This window comes from Euwallacea similis, chromosome 1, assembly GCF_039881205.1.
Source record: "Euwallacea similis isolate ESF13 chromosome 1, ESF131.1, whole genome shotgun sequence".
NCBI lineage: Eukaryota > Metazoa > Arthropoda > Insecta > Coleoptera > Curculionidae > Euwallacea > Euwallacea similis.
Window position 1 is genome coordinate 7,439,429 of NC_089609.1, and position 20,694 is coordinate 7,460,122.

Here is a 20,694-nt window from a genome sequence, read left to right on the forward strand (position 1 = left end):
TTTACAAGCATTCAGTGAAATAAAACTTTAACGCGTTATATATTAATAACAATGCTGCCAAGGATCGCCGCATATCAGTACTTTTTACCGTAAAATAACGCCAAAATCATTTGTGGAAGTTTGTCAAAGTACTTAGATCGTTCTGTATAGCGATAAATTTTTGACCAAAAATGCAGGGTGGTCTATTTAGGAATGATATCTACTTATACTTGTACCTCACAAAATATGCCAGTTAGTTGAACCAGTTTTTTTTAATAAAAATTATTCGGTGTTTTAATATAATAAAAATAATAGAAAGTAACACTTGATACTTTTTACTTAAAAAGGTGATATTTGAGAAAATTTCTACACCTCAACGATTCCATCGGACAAAGATGTGTAATTCTTCTGTTAAGTATAATTTAATAGAAGGTTCAGATAGTCGTGTGCTCGAATAGAAGCTACAACCATAATGGAGAATTGTACTCGCGTTTAAAGTGATAATAACAAAGCAAGGAAATGGTGGATTGTTAGTTAAAGATGCTAAGTCTGACTTACAGAGTTTATGGAAAACAATAAAGGTGCAAAGAATGAGTACTGAATAAGCTATTTATTTATACTTAACTGTAAATACAATATTTTTGTTGAATCATACTGTCATTTGTACTTAAAATTCCTCAAAACAGATATAATAAACGGTTCTTAACGAACAGCGGTCGTTAGGATTATTTAGCGGGCGCCCACTGTTAAGATCATTAAGATTAAAAATACTCACATAAATATACATATTTACCAGATAACTTAACGCTAAACTATATTTGTGTCCCACTATAGCATATATGTACTTTGTTTCGCAATGCTTCTTCTAGTATTTCCTTCGAAATTTCCACATTCCAGATCGAAATGTGAAAATTTCAATCATGTACGTTGTTCACTAATTATTGACTTTATAAATGTTTACAAGAATATCAGTTTTTAATTCCAATGTTAAGCAACTAAAGCGACTTCTAATATGTCTTAAACTTGGAGAAAGCTCACAAAGTTTGAACAAGATTTACTTCTTCTCTGGTAATAGTAGTTTTCCTTATAACAATTATATATAAACTATACAACAATGCTGAAAGTATTGCGAATAATAGCAGATCCAAAATAATTTCTCCCCAAATACCATTATGTGTGCTACCTTCAGTAGATTTAAGTAATCTTAGTTCTTCCTTAACCTCCTGCAATTCCGACCTATTTTCTGCCTCAATTCTGTTGGTGAGAGAATTCATCGAAAATATAAAACTTTTCAACATAGTTGATTCTTCAGGCGACGTTTGATTATTCTTCGGAAATTTTGCCTGTTGTTCCATATGTTCAAGACGCGATGATATGATTTTAACACTTGATTGAATCGCGGTTAAAGTATCATTTATGTATGAGCTACTCTTGTCAATTTTTTTTCCCAGTTCTCGAATTTTGTTCAAGGTATTGTTATTACTCTGTGAGCCATGAGACTCAACATTGATATCTTCGGAAAATGTCTGATTGAGTTTAGAGTGTGTTCTACTACTATTGACTGGCAATTCTACCTTTTCTAGCCTAGAGGCGATGCCTTTAAGAACAGTTTGTTGAGCCTCTATAGTGTTATTTAGTTGCACATATTTATTATTCATGTCTGCCGAAATTTGAAGAATTTTGCTCAAAGTATCTTGATCAATCTGTAACCCATGACGCTCAATATTGAGTTCTTCAGAAGAGGTCTGATTTGTTTTAGAGTGTCTTCCACTACTATTGACTTGAATTTCCAACTTTTCCAACCTAGAGGTGATGTCTTTAAAAATAGCTTGTTGAACGTCTATAGTATTATTTAGTTGCACTTCTTTATCCTTCATCTTTGTCGTAATTTGAAGAATTTTGCTCAAGGTATCTTGATCAATCTGTAACTCATGACGTTCAACGTTGAGATCTTCAGAAGAGGTCTTATTGTTTTCAGAGTGTGTTTCATTACTATTGACTTGGATTTCCAACTTGTCCAGCCTAGAGGCGATGCCTTTCAGAACAGTCTGCAGAGCCTCTATAGTTTTATTAAGCTCTTTATCTTTATCATTCATGCTTGTCGAAAATTGAAGAATTTTATTCAAAGTGTTCTTGTCCAGCTGTGAAGCATCAGCAAGTCTTGTAACATTCTCTAAACGAATCCAGACTTCTTGTAGCACTTTACTTATCACGCTTGAGCTGACCTCACCTGAGGAATTGTCATGAGATGATGTATTTCCCTGAATGCAAGATATTCCCAAAATATTACTTTTGCTATATTCAGATCCTCTAATTATTTGAACCGATCGCGAAGATAAACTAAATATTATATCCTTCAAATCTTCACAATTCCATATATTTCCATCTAAATTTGCAGTTTCAAGACTTTCAAAGTGGAAAAAGAACGTCAGCCAGTTATTATAAGCACCCAGTTGATTTATACTAAGCAAATTGTTGGAAATATCCAAAGTTTTTAATTTTCGTAGGTTTCTGAAACTACTAGTATGCAAGGATTGTAGTAGATTGTGACTAATGTTAATTGATACCATATTAAATGCATTTAAAATTACATATTCACTTATCTCCTTGAGTCTATTACAACTTAAATCCAGGTAGGTCATGGAAAAGCTCAGATCAACATTAAATTCGCTTATATTATTATGAGCTAGTGCTAAATGGGTGAGTTCCTGGGACAAGTTCGCAATGGTACCTATGTCCTGTAATTGGTTATAACTTAAGTCAATGAATTCAATATAAAATTTTTTGAAAGTGACAAAAGTGACATCGAACTTAAATATTTTGTTGTTATTAAGAAGTATTTGGTTTAAACGTTCTTGATATATGAAAAAGTCTTTGGGGAGATGACTTATTTTATTGAAACTAAGATCGAGTATTTGTAAGTTTGGAAGATTATGGAATGAGTTATTCACATCGTAAATGTCATTGTTAGATAGATATAAACTTTTCAAATTAGGAAGAAAATTGAATTGCTCATTATCGGATAGGGTTAAATAATTAAAACTTAAGTCTAATATCCTTAACTCAGTGAAAGGGACAAAAAAATTTTGAGGAATAAACTTCAGTTTAGCATTTGAAATTATCAAAGCATGCAAATTTTGGAAATTCTCTCCACTATAATCAGCTATTAGCTGAAATGGAGGATTATTTGCTCCGTTATTATAAAACGGTATTATTTCCAATGATATATTTTTGTTATTGTTATAATTATAATTGTAATTATTTTGCCAATAACCGTTATCTATACATTTAAAAAAATATGTGTCAAATATATTCGCTCTTCCTGAGCATTCCAATTTTAAGTTCTCATCTTGGTTGGTGAAGAAGTGGTTGCAGTTTAAAACCATACTGCATACGTGTTCAGAAAATTGCATCATACCACTAGAACCACCAATTTCATGAAGTAATATGTAAGTTAACACTGATGGGAAAAACATGCTATGGAATCTACCTGAAAATTTAAAAGCATTAAATTAGAAGCTGAGTAATATGTTGCGTTATTAAATTCATTTTCCCAAAGTAACTTACTAACAAAGACTATAATATTTACAAAAATTATTAAGTGTCAGGTTCCGTAAGCCCTTATCATACGAAAAATTAAATTAAATAATTAAACGGAAGCTTAATAAAACGTATAAAAATCAATAATATGTAAACAAAAAATATGTATGTGAAAAATGTAGTGTTAAAAAATATTGCTTTATTTAAAAATAAATTCGCCCCGTTCGTTTTGCATGAAAATATTTTAATCACTTCTCTGGCCTATAAGACAATTCCCACTTTTGCATCTTTATTTGAGCCTAAGGGCCAAATTATTGATATCCTGTTAGACTTATCTGCAAGTTAATTTCCATTAAAAAGTTGAAATAGAGCTACAGTATTGATCTGATTCTGTTTCTCTGGAAACTAGTTTGATGTTAAAAATAACAGCACATCAATAATTAGGTCTTAATTCTACTTTTTGTTTATTGTGCCTCGTTTAACTCCTACCATAAAATCCCACTCGTCGCAGAAAATTATGCCTTTCTCAATTTGTTATATAAATAGATATTACGGTAACTTTTGGGCTTCCCTTGAATTTTGTTGATATTAATTTTGATTAATATTCAAAATTATCTACAATCTTAAAAAACACATTCAACTTACCTTATATGTTTTATTGCAAAAAAGCTGGTTGTAGTCAACCTAGCAATAATTCAAAAAGTCTGTCCAAGCAAATCACTTTTAACACAAAATTTAAATATTTTTTGTGTAATGTAATTTAGTTCGGCAACTACTGTTTATATGTTCTATTAATCGTAAAATGTATACATTTAATTGTCATATCGGCAATACAGGAAGTTGCTATATTTCCTTCTGACTGTTCAATTTGATTATAACCGACACGGCGATCGACATTAAAAATCAATCAAGCTTTAGAGTAAAATAGGATAGAGAGCATCCGTACATGATTTCATGTAATTCATATTAAAGTTAAGGAGATACTAGTTTTCAGAAAAAGGCTCTTGCCCGTGAAGCATATTATGAAAAAGGCATTTTGTGACCGTACAGTCATAGTTTAACTTAATGAGAATTTTTGAGGTGAATCATGTCATCATTCAAAATTTTCTTTAAAATCAATTTCTTTGTATTCTTCTAACAACTAAATGTTTTTGTCTTATCCCTACGAGTGTGAAGTAAAATAGCTTTACAGGTCCCATTTATAAACTGAAAATAGCACTTTACCGCACGTGTATGTGTGGTGCTTTAATGTCAAACACCTATAAAAAGTTTTGACACTGACACATACTAGTGAACAGACATGCATTCGAAAAAAAAAATTATATTTAACTTGTGTGGAAATGTATTTATCTTTTTTTAATAAATAAAGAATTATTTTCCACCCTGTTACATAAATGGACGTTTTTCTTGCTTTGTTATAGGAATGAAAACTGAATTAGATCTTGAAAAATTCAATTATGCGCTTATACCTGTACCTGTACCTCTGAACCCAAAATTTGTTTTAGGTTCGTATTAGAAAAGATTTATAAATAGATATTTATAATTTATGTCAGTGTTTTCGATTTAATAGTATTTTTTACTGGTCACAAATGATAGAAATACCTTCACTTCGACCAAATATGGCCAATGAAAAAGGCTATTACCTTTTTACCAAAATTATTATCTAACTTCCAAAATTAATAACCTTTAAATGTTATTAATTTTGGAATTTCTTGTTCCTTGAGATTTCTTTGCATTTAGACACACCACAGCGTCCTTTTACTTCTTGCTGGAGGTTCGTGCTATGGCCTGCAATTGTTCTGATGGTTAGTACATAGTCTGTGTGTGAAGCGAAGCATTATGAAACGTGTGTTCTATATCAAAAACAGTTTAAAAGGCAAAGTTTTAAGTCAAATGTGAATCACATCAGCTCTCAAATCACCATTAACCCCTTATTTGCTTGGTGGGCTTGATAAGAGAACTTTTGTATAGTACCGGGAATGTCGTCCAGCTTTCCAAATAATCTACGTAACTTCAAAATATATGATTATCAATCATTTATACGATGACAATATTTGAAAATTCAAAAGCTGCTTAAGAAGAAAATAAAGATTAAACGGACTATAAGTATCACTACTAAAAAAAAAAAAACCAAACGACCAACTCAGACTTTAATTAACTTTTAAACGAAACAATCTAAAAATAGTCAGAAACATTTTACTAGCAATTTCTAAACATTTTAATTTTCACTTGAGTCACAACTCTCCTGAGCCTCTCCCTCCGCAACACTCTGCGTGCTGCACTCTTCTACCTTCCGCGTACTCACTTTGGCGAAATAATGATGCTTTAACGCCTCTTTGGCTGAGATCCTCTGCATGTGATCGATGCGCAGACAGTTTTCCAATAAATCTAACGCACTGTTGTCTATCAGGTACTCATTCTCGGCAGTGATGAACCTTTGCCAAGGCTTGCGCGTGTGGTGACTTAGCAAATGGTGTAAACCGGATTCCAAGTGGATGTTGTATTTTTTGATGTAGCTGATCAGCTCCGACGTTCCTGGAAGAAATCATATATTATAAGTGTGCAATATGCCTTTAAAGCGCCCACGCTACCTTGTTAAGCACAAGACAGTAATTCATGCGAGAGCTACTTCTACGAGTATGAACTGATAAATTAGGCACCAAATTACTTGGAAAAAATACACTATATGTCACGATACTAGCGATATGAAGGAGTGTATGCTCTCGCGCATCTCTATTTATAGTATACAAAAATCTAAGTAAACCTTGTGAAGATCAACTGTCGTACTACATGAGCTCTGCAATGTTGCTCGCTGATTTTATTACAAAAAATTTTATACGTATCATTATTGATATCGTATTTGCATTTTTTTTTAGCTCATAGAATTAAAATTTTTTCACTTGCTATCGAAACTTGGAATAATTTTATCTTCCGCGTATTGTTAGAATAGCGAATAAAAATATAATAAAATGGAAATTTTTAAGACAATCCTTAGGAGTTGTTACTTGTTTTTTAGTAAATTTTGATAATCGGCCCGTTCCTAGTATTGATACAGTACGTCGTGTCATTCGAAGTTTCGAGACGATTATACTGGTAAGTGTTGCGTCCTTGCATCATAAACGCCTCCATAAAATAACAATGAAAGAGAAGACCAGAAAATTATGATTTGTGTCAGTGTTGAGGAAAATCCTGATCAGTCCTTCAAGGAAATAGCGGGCCCATGAGATGTGTCGCGTGCAATCGCCCAAAGTTTTGAGAAAAAACGGGTATAATTCATATAACGTGCAAAAAATGAGCGAAATTTTTCCTGAAGACCTATAGAGATCGCTGGTTTTTGTGAAACGATAATGGAAAGAGCGAATAATCATAAAAACTTTATCAAAAACAGCCTTTTTACGGATGAATCAACCTTTTCCATTGTTGGGTCACACTAATTCGGCCGTCACTCGTTACAGGTCAAGGGAGAATTTGCACAGAACGTACAATGCACGAACCCAATATCCTCAAAAACTTAATGCCTGGACAGGTATTTTAGGTGATCATGTAACTGGTCCATTTTCATTGAACCTACTTTGAACGTTTTGAGATACTTCGACCTACTCCAGACACAAATTATTCCGGTAATCGAACAATTAGGAGTTGAATGGTTTGAATTAAGTAGTAGATTTCAATAAGATGGTTGTTCTGCCCACAATGCCGCTCTTGTTAGAGACTGTTTTCAGGGATACTTTCGAAATAAAGTGATAACTGGAGGGGGCCACATTTTGTAACCATCCATATTTCCTGATTTAACTCCTGCAGATATTTTCTTATGAGGTTATGTAAAATCTACAATTGACAGATTTGAGGGTGATAAATTGAAATTCAAAATTGCATGTAAACTATTAGCACACAAATACTTGCAAACGTGCGGCGGAATTTTTATGACCGGCTCAGTTACTGTTCTGCACAAGAAGAGGGCTGATATGAGCATTTAATTTAGTTTTGGTTTTTATTTTAATTTCCATTGATTAAGTTTTTAGATTTTTTGTTTATTTCTAGAATTTTATTTTGTGTTTAAGAGTTTTATTTATTTTATTATTTAATTTTGAAAAGAAAAATTATTTTAAATAATTCTGATAGCAAACTTTAAATAACAATCGGGCAACCTGGCTGTTTAAAAGCAAGCTGGCAATATTGCAAAGCTCATACAGAGCGACAGCTAATCTTCACTATGTTTACTTCGTTTTTTGTATACCATAAATGGAGATGCGCAGAAGCATACACTCTTTCATATCGCTAGTGTCGTGATATATACTGTATATCGCCCAAGATTCGGCCACGCCACTAGAAGCTGCTAGCAATTTTGCACGATTACCTTGAGTGCCATGCAATGATTCCCATTTTCGGATTTAAAAAATAATTATTCTAGAGAGAAAAACTTTTACGTGTGAGAACTGAAATATTTCAAAAAAAATCCGAAATATTCTCATCATTCGAAAGAATGAAAACCACTACACTTAGTAATAGAATAAATATCACAAGGTATTCACAAATGTTATCAAAAGCAATGGAGGCCTTAAGAAAAATCAATATGTCCCATAAGGCTCCATGTCAAAAGAGCTTTATTCACATTTGATTATTCCATTTCTTTTCAACAAAAGGGCCTCCAAAAATAGCTAAATTTACCAGTAACCCTTACCTATCGCTTTGAACTTACCTAAAACCTTCACGATTCGGAAGAGTTGATCTTGGTTATCATTGCCATGGAAGAAGGGATCCTTGCGAAACAGCATTGAAGCAAACACGCAGCCAAAACTCCACATATCCAAGGAATAGTCATAGTAACCATAATCCACGAGCAATTCCGGACCCTTAAAGTACCTAGAGGCCACTCTAACATTATACTCCTGTCCGGGATGGTAGAACTCGGCGAGTCCCCAGTCGATCAACCTTATCTTACGGTTTTCTAAGTCTACGATGAGATTATGAGGCTTCAGGTCCCTGAAAGTTTCATTTCTTTTAAAAACAACGTCTCCTTCCCAGCAGATGAGATCGCTACCTGTGCATGATCCCATTGGAATGGCAATAGTCTAAGGCACGTAAAATTTCATATAAATAAAAGCGGGTGTCTTCTTCCGAGAGTTTTAAATAAACATTTTTGAAATCGTCGTTGTTGACCAATTGTTCGAACACCAATGCGGTTAGATCCATACTAGAAATCGCCACCACGGCAAGTAGCCGCACAATGTTTGTTCCCCCTTTTAGACCTTCTAGGATTTTTATCTCCCTTTTAATTTTCTTTTTCCTCACTGGTTTCAATATTTTTAGGACCACCCGTTCTTCCTTGGGCTCATGCAGCCCTTCAAAAACTATTAAAAATGTCTGGATTAGTGACGCGACCAGAGTAAGATCCGTTTTTAAAATTACATTTTTTTAATTTTTCGACTAGAAAAATGAAAGTGAGTAAATTCTCGCGTGAAGGTCCTGCACAATGCCATGAAAAATTAACAGATATTTCTGCATGTAAAAATTTTCTCAATAACAGCAAGACATCCAGAGTGGAATCAGCTAGATGCGATTGTATTTTTGTTAACAGGGGCCTGCTGAATTAAAACCTTCTGTTATTTTGTACTTATGGTTGTTTCCCACATTTTTGAGATCAGGGTCCCTATATTAGCATTTATAGCCAAAATCTGGAGATTGGACCCCACAGTAACCCAAGATTCATCAAAATCGGATCGATCGTTTTCGCGCAATAACAATTTGTTCAACGATATTTTTTTCGCTTTTTCCAAGGTATTTCATAAACCATGACAGATAAATTTACTTTCAAGGTGGATTCTTAATGTGCTTTAAAATACGCAACTTTTTCTTAATTTAAGGTCAAATTATTAAGGTGCTGACAACTTTAACTGTACGCGAATTTCCATAGATACATTGAAATAGAGACTGGGTATTGGTCAGATCTGATGTTGAAGTTAATTCACATCGATAATTTGAATCTTAACGAACCTGGGAACTCTCACTCTTTCGGAGATCCCTATGATGGTCATTGTAAAAGTTACCATCCCGTGTAAAAATGTGGTTACGCAGTCACGTAGTATGCTAAAAACGGAAAAAATTAGCTCGTATTTAATTTAGAAGAAAAATATATTAAAAAATTAAGTATTAATTTTTTGTTGAACCAACATGGATTACCGAGTTATAGCGATCCACACGAATGACATTTTTAAACAACCCCTTGTGGCGCGAAAACTATTAATGATAGAGGAATATTCAAAATTAATCAAAGGAATATACAAAAATTTTCCTCTAAAATTCACGTTTAGAAGAGTACCGCTCTTTTTTTGCATTTCCTAGAAGTTCTAGAAATCCCCCAAATTCTGTCCCATTTCGACGACCCTTTGCGCCACAGTTTAATTAAAAAATATTAGTTACACATTAGTTACTGATTAATGAGCGATATTTACATTTTAATAGATGTTGACCTCCAAATTGAATAAAAAATACCCGATTCAATGCCCTGATACCGCATTTCATTTAAATTCGCAAAATTCAAGTCAACTTACCATAAAAGTTATTAAATTATTCTTACCTATACTGTATTTACCACTGCCAATTTTTTTAATGAGGCTGTAGTGGTCGATTTCATCGTACGCTGGATTGAAGCCATCATACTCGTAAAAGCTCTTTGGTTTCTTCGTTAAAGCGTCCGGATAGACCTTGGATATTGTTTTAATTTGGCCTGATCTTGTGTCACTGAATGGCAAACGTAAATGTTAGAAAAGAGTTTATCAATAGCTGATTCAGTCTATAAACAAAAAATAAACTCATTAAAGCGACACATAAGGTCTATGAGAAACAACAGCGTCAACACTACGTATTTTAGTGTAATAGTAAACATTTTGATTGTGTTATACCTGATGGGTTTATCTGTCGATTGCGCAGCACTGCTTTTCCTGCTGTTTGCCGTGGAAGGAAAATCATCCGGTTCGCAATTGAAGTTAATTTCATGATACAAATAAGAACCCATTGTGACAATAGCTTTTAGTCCTTATTGGGAGCTACACTTTGGATATCGCAGCACCATTGACTAACACTGACATGGCACAATTTAAACGATTTTTCAACGCACACAAAACATCATAATCGGACAGAATAAAGGCCAACAGTCGACTAAACTATTAATTATTGTAGATTTACGTAAAAGTTTTTTTACGCGCGGTTTCAATGACAAACCACTTTCGGACGGATTGCACATATTAACTTCGCCAGAAATCTACATGGAATTCAATATTCTGATGGCGCGTCTTATCACAGCGTTTATCTACTAAGCACACAAGTACTGCGCATCCATAAAAATCCCATTAAAGCAGATACAGGTGATTGCACTATAAAACTGTTTATTTTGACTCACCCTGTATTGTGCAAATATTTACCCTGTATCTGAAGTCTGAGGCGGAGCGTTTGACTGAGCCGGCAGGGCCGTGTGCTTCATTTTAACCAGAAACATGTTTCCTATTATATAAACCGCTTTGAAATTTACAAGCAAACTTAAAGAGCAAAAATGTTAAAAATGCGTTTGTCCAACTAGGCGTTAGAGCTTAAACTGTTTACTTGACGACACTCGAAAAGAATTTACATAAGTTATCATATCTGCGTTAACTCATTATGTATCGACCTGTATTTAGATAGTGTCAAATGAATTAAAAATGGGATTAAATCGAACTAATACGAAATTAATTGAGTAAATAATAGTAAAGGCTGTGCCAGAAACTTCCTGGTCAAAAGTGTTCTGCAATTAATTTTGTTTACTGCGTGCTTTAAATCAACCTTTCACTTTGACACACTTCATATTCAGTGTATGAATTAAGTTACGACATACAAGTCATGTTTACGACTTTTTCCACAACACTCTGACCAGGATTTTTTTAATGCTCCCGTTATAACGCTACCAAGTTACCAGTAAGAGTTGTTCATCAATCACATGTTTGATGGTAAATAACACATGGCATAATACGTGACGCCATGTGTTACTTACCATTCACAATAATAAACACATTACGTTTCAAATTCACTGCCTGCTGCGAGGTTTTTCTTTAATGACCACCCGTTACTTTGACATCTGTCAATTTTTTGACGTTTTTTGCCACCTAACAAACCTGAGATTTAAGATAGGTCGATTAAATAATTGCTGAACTTAATGATAAACTTAAATTCGAGTACGCTGATGTCAAATTTTATTTGGTTTTACGAAAATATTGAAAAAAAAATCGATATGTATGAAAGTTATTTTTTCGAAATAAATCCAAAATTAGGGGCGCAAAGACCAAGCGGTCGATAGCCTTTTTCTCTGGAAATAAAAGATAAAATCTCGAAGTAACCCCAAACCCAGAAACATTCAGAGACCATATTTAGAATTCGGTGATCCTAACGGTATCAGAGCACTTCGCGACTCTCCATGCTGAATGATTTTGGGTCTTATGATGCCACTTGTTTGACTCGGTTTGTCGCCTTCCTTACCTCACGTTCGCGACGTTTGGGGAGGGGAAGAGGGTTGGGGCGACTTTCCTTTCTATAGTCGTGGGTGTGGTCCTCATAGCCCCTGTGCTTCAGGGGTGTCCCTGCCTCTGTAGTAATAGTAGTTTTCCCACTAGAGTACTTTGCTTGGTTTATTGGACCCAAGCTATAGCTCCGTACGCAATTAATGGTGATAGCCGTCACCTGGATAAAAAAATTTACATATTTTTGGACAGAGTGATTGTAAAATCACTTTCCCAAGTACGCCTGTTTCATTTGAACTATTTAATTAAACTTCGGCATAGAGCCTGATGACTAATGCCTGGGATAATTTTTATAATTCTTTTTATCCTTGAGGCAAACAGTAGATTTCAATGTGAATATCAAAGGTCATCTATGAAACAGGCACACTTATGCATCTGCAGGAAGTAATACTACACCCACTCTGTCCAAAAATGTGCAACTTTTTTATCCATTTATTCATTATGTTGACTTTGACTCACATTTCAAAAGCAAATCTAATTTTGTGCTTAATTTCTTCAATTATCTGCTTTATTTTATGACTATTTATGCTGAATTCCAAACTTAAATTAACCAATTTCTTATATGGAACAAGGATCTAGAGGGGTCTAACTTAATTCTTAATGGAATAAATGGGCCTAAGAGAAGAAAATAAGCTTGTGAGATGTATGAGATCTAGGTACTTATATCCCCAATCTAGCACTACCAAATCCACACATTCGTTAACAAACCAATTTAAAACAAATGTTTTCTTACGAATTCTCATCCTCATAATTGTCCAAAACATAAGGTTTGAACATGCCTTCTCCACTCTTTTGCTCTGTGTTTAATAGGAAAATTTGGACAGGAATTTTTGCAATAACTGACAAATGTCAAAATACTTTTCCCGATATGCCAGTGAGCATCTACTTGACTTGTCCTATTCAAAAAATTGCACTGAAAAAAAATCTTTCAAAGCTTAGATGTTTCGTTCCCATTGCATATTACCTGGAAACATTAAACACTCTTCACACCAAAGTTAACACCACACAGACACACAAAAATCTTTAAGAAGTCTGTTATTGGATCAAAATCTTGAAAATTGAAAGTCTTAACTGGATCCTAAATCACTCTATATTCACACATCTACCCTACAACATCCTAAAACACTATTCTGACTTCATGGTCTTATTTTTCAATTTATCTATGTAAACCTCCAAATCATCCAAAGGTCTGTAAAAGACATGCACCACTTGAGCGCCCGCAAACATGGATAGGAGGGCACAGGTGGTAAATTTGATGTATTGGCTCCAGCTTACACCAGCGGGCATCTCCTCACACTCATTAGCTACTGCTCTCGACACTTTGGGCTTCCAGCTGTCTTTTCTGTAGGATATTCAGGGCTTCGCGTTTCTTATAGGTTTTATCTGGAAAGGAATTATATTGTAGCTAGTTTCAGAATATGGGGGGCACTTACAAAAGTTGACTTCGCCCACGTTCCAATTGATCATGGAAAACTCCAGAGCTGCCCCCAAGACGAAAAATAGAGGCAGAAATCTATACACTCCCAACGTGTTTTTACCTGGCCAACGGTCGAGAAAACGCCGTATTTTTGGGTTGTATAGTTTCATCAAAGCAGTTAACGATATTAAAATAAAATTACAATTAAAATCGTGGTTGAAGGTTAAAAAAAAAACTTAAAAAAAACCTAGAAAAAACAGCGTTCTGTACAAATGGTTGCTGTCTTGTTATTTAATTGAAGAACTTTAACTTGTTATCTATATATTTCCTTTTCACTCCCTCTTGATGATAAGGCATGAGGGAGACACCAACACAATCGACTGCTAGTCAACTAAAAAAAGAACGAAATTGTCAACAGTGACAACAGAACTAAGACTCGGATTTAACCTTAAATTTCTGGTTGTAACGTTTAGACGTCGGTCAGTCTTTTTTTATTATTTTTGGTCGTAACGTAAACACATCACAAAGCATATATTCTTCTGAATTTTCTCATTAAAAGAAGATAACAGTGTATATTTAACACAGCTGAAGGCTCCCACATTAAATATGAACAATCCTAAAGAATCGCCCCCGCCGTACAGCACTCAATATCCAGCCCCTGGTGAGTCAAACCACCTTCCCTTATACATACTTGCCTGCTTCAGTAAGAGAGTTCAAAAATATAATAAGCGCATCAAATTAATTAACCACACTGCACTTATCCAGTTATCAGAGTTATCCAAGCATTAACAGAATATTGTGTTGCTTTTGAATGTGACTGACAACAATGCTGTTAAGTTTGTCTGTTGTTGCCTATTGCTTTGATTTGTCTTGTGTTGAGGTCAGATGGAATACATTGCAAGGATGCCTGAATGACTAATATATTCCTCATCCACCCATTCAATGATTTTAAACTTTCATGATTACGTGAAAATAACTGCGAAAGAAACTATGTTAACTGTAACATGATCAAAAACAATACTTCTATTAATATATTCACTGCCAAAACAGACCAATTTATACCACTGGATTTGTATATTATGGCACAGCAAAAAACCCTTCAAATACCTCAAAATATTTACTTTCAAATACCTTGTTTTATCTTAACTGTGTACTTACACCAAAATACCTCAGGGATCTGCCCCTCTTCAGCTAAGTATTATAACTGAATCTAGCAAATGAATAGAATGAGAATACTTTTAATGGAATTCTCATAGTTTTTCCTATATGGCATAACCATGTAGTTTTATTGACATTTGTATTTAACACTGGAAAAAAGTGGATTTGAGGTAGTCTATTATGATTTCGAATGAACATAGAATTTAAAAATTTTTTGTACCACATTCTTGCAGAAGCCATAAGTAATGGTAAATTCCTATGCCACCACTCCCTATGGTAGCCTTTGAATAAATTAGGGGGGTTACTAATTTCTCACTAACAAAGTGATCTAGGTTTTAATTCTGTTTAAACAGGATTATAACAAAGGAGATAAAAATAATAAATTATGTGTTAAGTTTATTTCTCAAAAAATAGAAGCATGTATAATTTCTAATGATTATGCAAATGTGTTTACCAAAACTCTCTGGTGAAATCTAATGAGAGGTTAACATGTTTCTCAGAAATCATGTGTTACTTAGTTATCACAAATACTGTAGAATAGCAATTAAAAATTAAAGCTAAGATTTTTATTTGAACATAACACACCCAGAAATTTGAGTTACATACATTAAAGTACCTAAGAAATGCTTTATACTTAAATCGGATATAAAACATATTAAAGATATACATATTTATAATATTAATTCCTAAATTTTTATTGTAAGATATTGAGATTTGAGGCTAAAATTATTTTTTCTTCATTAAACATCATACAGCCTTGCAATCAAGCTTGTGATTACTCATACTGCTTGGATTCTAATGGATATAAACCATACGATTGAAGCGAGCAGTAAGGTGAGAACTTCAATGAAAACTTAACAATGATAAGATAAACAGAGATGGGAACAATGAAATTAATTGATTTGCAAGCAGATAAATAAATCAAGATAACAATTAATAACTGTATGTAAGATAATGGTTAATAATTATTTTTTTGTTACCAGTTTGTTTCAAATTGTAATACAGTTACTTGTTTAATCTTCAATCATAGTGACAAAGATCCTACCAAAAATTGTTAATATTCATGGGTAATTGAATTTAATTTCTATATCATTACATACCATTATCATTTAACTTCGTCGAAACATTAAAGTAACATTAAAGGACAATTGATCCTCAAATTACTATCTATGGTGCATGGTAAGCTGAGTAAAAGTTCGTGCGTTTAATAAAATCGAACGATTTTGAAGTATATTTGTTTATCTGTTTAATTGTCATTATTCTTTCTATATATATATATATATATATATATATATATATATATACAGTCTGTCCCAGATAAGGATGAACAGCATGGGGATCTCGGAAACGGTAATAGATACAAAATGGTTTAAATTGGAAAAAAGTTGGGCGATTTAAAACAAATTAATAATCTGTTTTTATATCGGCGAAATTCCGAATGGTTACGAAGATATCCGGAAAAAAACGAATTTGGCGGTTTTCGTTTTTTGCAAATAACTCTTATACGGTTATAGTTAGAGGAATAAAAGTTTTACATTATTAAAACACTTTTTTGAGAACTGTTTAGCAGTGTTGCCAGTTTTCTTATTACATCCTTACTTTCGGAGAAAAATGAGTAAACTTTTGATTTTCATATGGGCGTGATATCAATTATTTATATTTTCAAAATCGTCATAAAATTCCCTTTTCAGCCATGTATTACATTTAATATTTTTCTCAGAAACTCTATGAGTTATAGCCATTACAGCATTTTTTGATAAGTCGGCCATGATTTTGACTTATAGTAATGGTACACATTAAATAAATGAATGCTGTGGAAACGTCAAAATTATTTAAAAGTATAAATATATTACTGGTATCAGCCTAAAATTAAAAAAATAATTGTTTCAAATTATGTATTTAATAACAACAATGCAGCTAAACTTGGATCGAATCGAAATCTCAAATTATAACAAATGTTCAAATAAACCACCATTATTTTCCAGGCATAGGTATGCTCTTTTCACAGTCGAATCCACACCACATATTAAACCCAAAGCGATGTTGGTGTCTTGATGATTTTTTTAATCGTGGATTCTGTTGTGACCAATAATGAGTATTGTGTCGGTTAAAAATTCCATTGTTGGTTACCATGCTTTCATCTGTCCAAATTATTTTAGAAGGAAAATTTATATCATCTTCACATTTTCTTGTATACCACTCGCAAAAACTTCTACGCCTCACTTCACCACCTTGTACAAGAGCATGGTAAACTTTAAATTTATAAGGACGAAAACTGTTCTTTCTTAAAACACGATGGGCCGTTGACTTAGCAACACCAGTACGCATCTCAATATACCTACATGATGTTTCGAGAGTTTCTATAACAGATTGTAAAACAGCATATTGTATATCTTCGGTCAACTTCTTTTTGCGAGCATTTACAGGTTGTTTAAACGAACCATATTCTTTCAAATTAGACATCAGTCTTCTAAATGTGGATTTTCCGGGTTGCTTTCTTTCCGGGAACTGATTAAAATACATATGTTCAGCATCTACACAATTTCTATGACATAATATGTAGCACGACAACATGTCAAATTTCTCTTCATTAGAAAAGCAATTTTGAGCCATTATTATGCACACGTCAAACAAATTTAAGGTTTTGCAACTTTTAAATAATTTTGACGTTTCCACAGCATTCATTTATTTAATGTGTACCATTACTATAAGTCAAAATCATGGCCGACTTATCAAAAAATACTTTAATGGCTATAACTCATAGAATTTCTGAGAAAAATATTAAATATAATACATGGCTGAAAAGGGAATTTTATGACGATTTTGAAAATATAAATAATTGATATCACGCCCATATGAAAATCAAAAGTTTACTCATTTTTCTCCGAAAGTAAGGATGTAATAAGAAAACTGGCAACACTGCTAAACAGTTCTCAAAAAGTGCTTTAATAATGTAAAACTTTTATTCCTCTAACTATAACCGTATAAGAGTTATTTGCAAAAAACGAAAACCGCCAAATTCGTTTTTTTCCGGATATCTTCGTAACTATTCGGAATTTCGCCGATATAAAAACAGATTATTAATTTGCTTTAAATTGCCCAACTTTTTCCCAATTTAAACCATTTTGTATCTATTACCGTTTCCGAGATCCCCATGCTGTTCATCCTTATCTGGGACAGACTGTATATACAGTCGTGGTCATATAAATAGAACACGCGAAAGAAAAATTCTGTTATCCGTAGTATTCTATTGATTTTGTTTAAATTTTGTATAATGAAAATTCAAATCAAAACTCAGTTTATGTGTTCGAGCAATTTTTGAAAATTTAGTTTGTAAAGTGCTCTTCAGGGCCTTAAAAAAACCTCTGTTTTGGAAACTTTTTCTGTGGTGGAAATGTTTTAATATGATTGTAGTAATCTTGCAGAGGGGATTTTTCTAAGTATACCCTGAAAGTTTGAACAAAATTGAACCACTAATAAGGGAGTTACAGCCTTTTAAAATCGCCAAAAGTAATGATTTTCAAGCAAAATGATGAAATCAGGTTATTTTTGGCGATTTTAAAAGGCTGTAACTCCCTTATTAGTGGTTCAATTTTGTTCAAACTTTCAGGGTATACTTAGAAAAATCCCCTCTGCAAGATTACTACAATCATATTAAAACATTTCCACCACAGAAAAAGTTTCCAAAACAGAGGTTTTTTTAAGGCCCTGAAGAGCACTTTACAAACTAAATTTTCAAAAATTGCTCGAACACGTAAACTGAGTTTTGATTTGAATTTTCATTATACAAAATTTAAACAAAATCAATAGAATATTACGGATAACAGAATTTTTCTTTTGCGTGTTCTATTTATATGACCACGACTGTATATATATATGTATATATTATAATATAATATATATATATAAGGGTTAAAACTGATGATATGAGTTAGGAGTTCGAAATGCAAGAAGCTGAAATATACTATGTTCTACAAAGTCTACACAAAGTATATGTAGTTAAACCATACAAATCCTATAATCATGTATCATAAACAAAATTCATGTCATTATATCTGTTCAATTCTAGTTATATTGGACAAAACATTTCATTTAACATTTTGCAATTTGTAACTTAAGACATCATCACCTAAAGGAACAGCACTCTCTTCAAACTTCTACCTTAAATTAAGGCTTGAACCTATGTTGTCATGCAAGCTATTGTATCACAGTATCTCTATATCCATCTAATCATCCATTCTAGAAGGTCGTGAATATACAACGCAACCTGGCGGAGTATACGTTACAGGAGCTCCTCCTCCAGGCTCTTACTATCCCCCAGGTTCGCAACCAACCTACCATGGCCCTCCTCCACCACATACAGGACCTCCACCGCAAACGTATGGCGCAACCGCAACTACGATTATAGTTGAAAATCCTGAGGTTATAGTCGTCGGTAAGTTTCATTGTTTAACTACGGGTGTTGTCTTGAAAATTTTGAGTTTCCAGGGGCGTGTCCGGCTTGCAGAATCGGAGTCCTAGAAGATGATTTCACGTGCCTAGGAGTATTATGCGCAATTTTGTTTTTCCCTTTGGGGATTCTCTGCTGTTTAGCAATGAGGGAAAAGAGGTGTTCCAACTGCGGTGCGTCATTCGGTTAAGAGAAAGGTACATTATTCATAATATTTACCAAAAATTTATTATTTTTTAAGTTTTGCCGGTTTTATGTGAATTCTACCAAGTTTTATTTAAATGTTATAAATATCACAATTTTTCTAATTTGATTTTCTATGTCGTTGATTAACCATAACGTGTACAAAATCTGCGCGGTAGCATGGAAATCCAATATATTTATTCCCCTACATATGTTATTGACACTGACAAGTGACTGGTTTTGAGAAATGACATTATTTGATGGTATCAAAATCGGTTCCGAGCAACGCCTCTTCTATATTCGAAGGAAAACTATGCAATTTCCATGAAGCTGTGGGATTTTTTTTCTGTAGGTTGGTACAGCGCAAACGTGTCAACATACAAAATTCAAAATAATCTACTTCCCATTCTACTCAATACTATGATGGTTTGAAAGTAATAACCGAATGTGCCTTATATTCATTCTTTTTAAACTCATGATTATTGTTACTCCAATTTACTTATTGTAAAGAAATAATTAACATAAGTAAGTATCGTAGGTGTATATACATATATATACAGATGTGAGCAGAAAAATAGCGTCACCTATGCGCTGGCAGCTTTAAGTTGAATATTTTTCTACCAATCGAGATGAGTGAAATCATAAACATAACACGTTCTTTGAACACTTTTAAGAACAATTTACAAGTAATTTGATGTCGGTGTGTCGTATATTAAAGAAAATGTTGAGGAAAGTTGCAAGAAAACAAAAACGATAAGTAGGTGACGCTATTTTTTTTGCTCGCATCTGTATATAATATATATACACATATATATATTATATAACTATATATGTTTTCGTTCTGTATACAATGTGTCAAAGATAAAGGCTGCATTGCATGAGAATTTCAGAAACCATAGGAGGAGCTATGAAGTCAGTTGAATCAAGGCAATATTGTGCTATGACGAATCTATATACATGGCGTTTACAGAAGACAGTCAGTTTTTTTTATTATATATTTTTTATTACTCCCTATACTAAATAGACCTTTTTCTAGACATTTCAGTAATGTATAACAAGATATAATTTCCAACAGGGTTTCTGCCAACATAGCGCTGAAAAATGCAGTTGTCAAGACCGCTGCGAATTGAAATGTCGATAGAAAAAATGTTATTTAATACAAGTCGTGGTTTTGTTTGAGACCAAAAAAAATCTAATTTGATAATCGTTTTCCGAAAACGACACTAATTTATAAGGGATACATTTTAGTCCTCGACAAAGGACCTATTTTTTTTATACATTTTCAGATCGTACCTTAAAAAAAATATATCTTTTAAATATCTAGTAAACGAAAAAGCACAATTTATCTTTAGGAATCGCGAGGTACCTACTATAAGTTTTCATTATTGCGTTTATTCCTAACCTACCTCATTCCTAATTTA

General features: G+C 33.3%; 5 protein-coding genes across 11 annotated transcripts; 1 reads left to right on the forward strand and 4 right to left on the reverse strand.

Annotated features, from left to right (window-relative positions):
- Positions 1-1,013: 1,013 nt before the first annotated feature.
- On the reverse strand, positions 1,014-2,075 carry LOC136410839 (putative leucine-rich repeat-containing protein DDB_G0290503). Its single transcript, XM_066393231.1, has one exon. It carries the CDS (start codon positions 2,073-2,075, stop codon positions 1,014-1,016), a length of 1,062 nt encoding a protein of 353 aa, XP_066249328.1.
- A 3,576-nt stretch (positions 2,076-5,651) lies between these two features.
- Positions 5,652-13,169, reverse strand: LOC136408329 (casein kinase II subunit alpha-like). Of its 3 annotated transcripts, XM_066389264.1 has the most exons (7): positions 13,030-13,169; positions 12,799-12,990; positions 12,025-12,225; positions 10,097-10,260; positions 8,561-8,870; positions 8,219-8,502; positions 5,652-6,054 (listed from the first exon to the last, which is right to left on the reverse strand). In XM_066389264.1, exons 3-7 carry the CDS (start codon positions 12,099-12,101, stop codon positions 5,738-5,740), a joined length of 1,152 nt encoding a protein of 383 aa, XP_066245361.1. In that variant the 5' UTR covers positions 12,102-12,225; positions 12,799-12,990; positions 13,030-13,169; the 3' UTR covers positions 5,652-5,737. The 3 variants fall into 3 exon arrangements, with proteins under 3 accessions (XP_066245361.1, XP_066245369.1, XP_066245352.1); XM_066389272.1 differs by lacking the exons at positions 12,025-12,225; positions 13,030-13,169 and having other exon boundaries at positions 12,799-12,924; XM_066389255.1 differs by lacking the exons at positions 12,025-12,225; positions 12,799-12,990; positions 13,030-13,169 and adding an exon at positions 10,422-11,174.
- Positions 13,138-13,352, reverse strand: sloth2 (sloth 2). The gene has a single exon (XM_066389749.1). The coding sequence runs from the start codon at positions 13,350-13,352 to the stop codon at positions 13,191-13,193; it is 162 nt and encodes a 53-aa protein (XP_066245846.1). The 3' UTR covers positions 13,138-13,190.
- Positions 13,138-13,652, reverse strand: sloth1 (sloth 1). 2 transcript variants are annotated; one of them, XR_010752112.1, is made up of 3 exons: positions 13,499-13,652; positions 13,236-13,448; positions 13,138-13,182 (listed from the first exon to the last, which is right to left on the reverse strand). XR_010752112.1 is itself a non-coding variant. In XM_066389740.1 (2 exons), exons 1-2 carry the CDS (start codon positions 13,650-13,652, stop codon positions 13,366-13,368), a joined length of 237 nt encoding a protein of 78 aa, XP_066245837.1. In that variant the 3' UTR covers positions 13,138-13,365. The 2 variants fall into 2 exon arrangements, 1 of the variants encoding a protein (XP_066245837.1); XM_066389740.1 differs by having other exon boundaries at positions 13,138-13,448.
- A 308-nt stretch (positions 13,653-13,960) lies between these two features.
- On the forward strand, positions 13,961-19,402 carry LOC136408584 (membrane protein BRI3-like). 4 transcript variants are annotated; one of them, XM_066389658.1, is made up of 3 exons: positions 13,961-14,143; positions 18,884-19,075; positions 19,129-19,402. In XM_066389658.1, exons 1-3 carry the CDS (start codon positions 14,089-14,091, stop codon positions 19,278-19,280), a joined length of 399 nt encoding a protein of 132 aa, XP_066245755.1. In that variant the 5' UTR covers positions 13,961-14,088; the 3' UTR covers positions 19,281-19,402. The 4 variants fall into 4 exon arrangements, with proteins under 4 accessions (XP_066245755.1, XP_066245764.1, XP_066245771.1 ...); XM_066389667.1 differs by having other exon boundaries at positions 18,887-19,075; XM_066389674.1 differs by lacking the exon at positions 13,961-14,143 and adding an exon at positions 15,623-15,707.
- The last annotated feature ends 1,292 nt before the right edge of the window (positions 19,403-20,694 follow it).

Excerpts from the sequence above, each read along its gene's own strand:
- LOC136410839 (XM_066393231.1), bottom strand. The coding sequence starts at position 2,075 with ATGAATGATAAAGATAAAGAGCTTAATAAAACTATAGAGGCTCTGCAG.
- LOC136408329 (XM_066389255.1), bottom strand. The coding sequence starts at position 10,534 with ATGGGTTCTTATTTGTATCATGAAATTAACTTCAATTGCGAACCGGAT. Across the intron at positions 8,503-8,560 it reads TCCAATGGGATCATGCACAG|GGACCTGAAGCCTCATAATC; the intron begins GTAGCGATCTCA and ends TGAAACTTTCAG. Across the intron at positions 6,055-8,218 it reads CCGAATCGTGAAGGTTTTAG|GAACGTCGGAGCTGATCAGC; the intron begins GTAAGTTCAAAG and ends GATTTCTTCCAG.
- sloth2 (XM_066389749.1), bottom strand. The coding sequence starts at position 13,352 with ATGCCCGCTGGTGTAAGCTGGAGCCAATACATCAAATTTACCACCTGT.
- sloth1 (XM_066389740.1), bottom strand. The coding sequence starts at position 13,652 with ATGAAACTATACAACCCAAAAATACGGCGTTTTCTCGACCGTTGGCCA. Across the intron at positions 13,449-13,498 it reads CGTGGGCGAAGTCAACTTTT|ATAAAACCTATAAGAAACGC; the intron begins GTAAGTGCCCCC and ends ATTCCTTTCCAG.
- LOC136408584 (XM_066389658.1), top strand. The coding sequence starts at position 14,089 with ATGAACAATCCTAAAGAATCGCCCCCGCCGTACAGCACTCAATATCCA. Across the intron at positions 14,144-18,883 it reads CACTCAATATCCAGCCCCTG|AAGGTCGTGAATATACAACG; the intron begins GTGAGTCAAACC and ends CATCCATTCTAG. Across the intron at positions 19,076-19,128 it reads TCCTGAGGTTATAGTCGTCG|GGGCGTGTCCGGCTTGCAGA; the intron begins GTAAGTTTCATT and ends TTGAGTTTCCAG.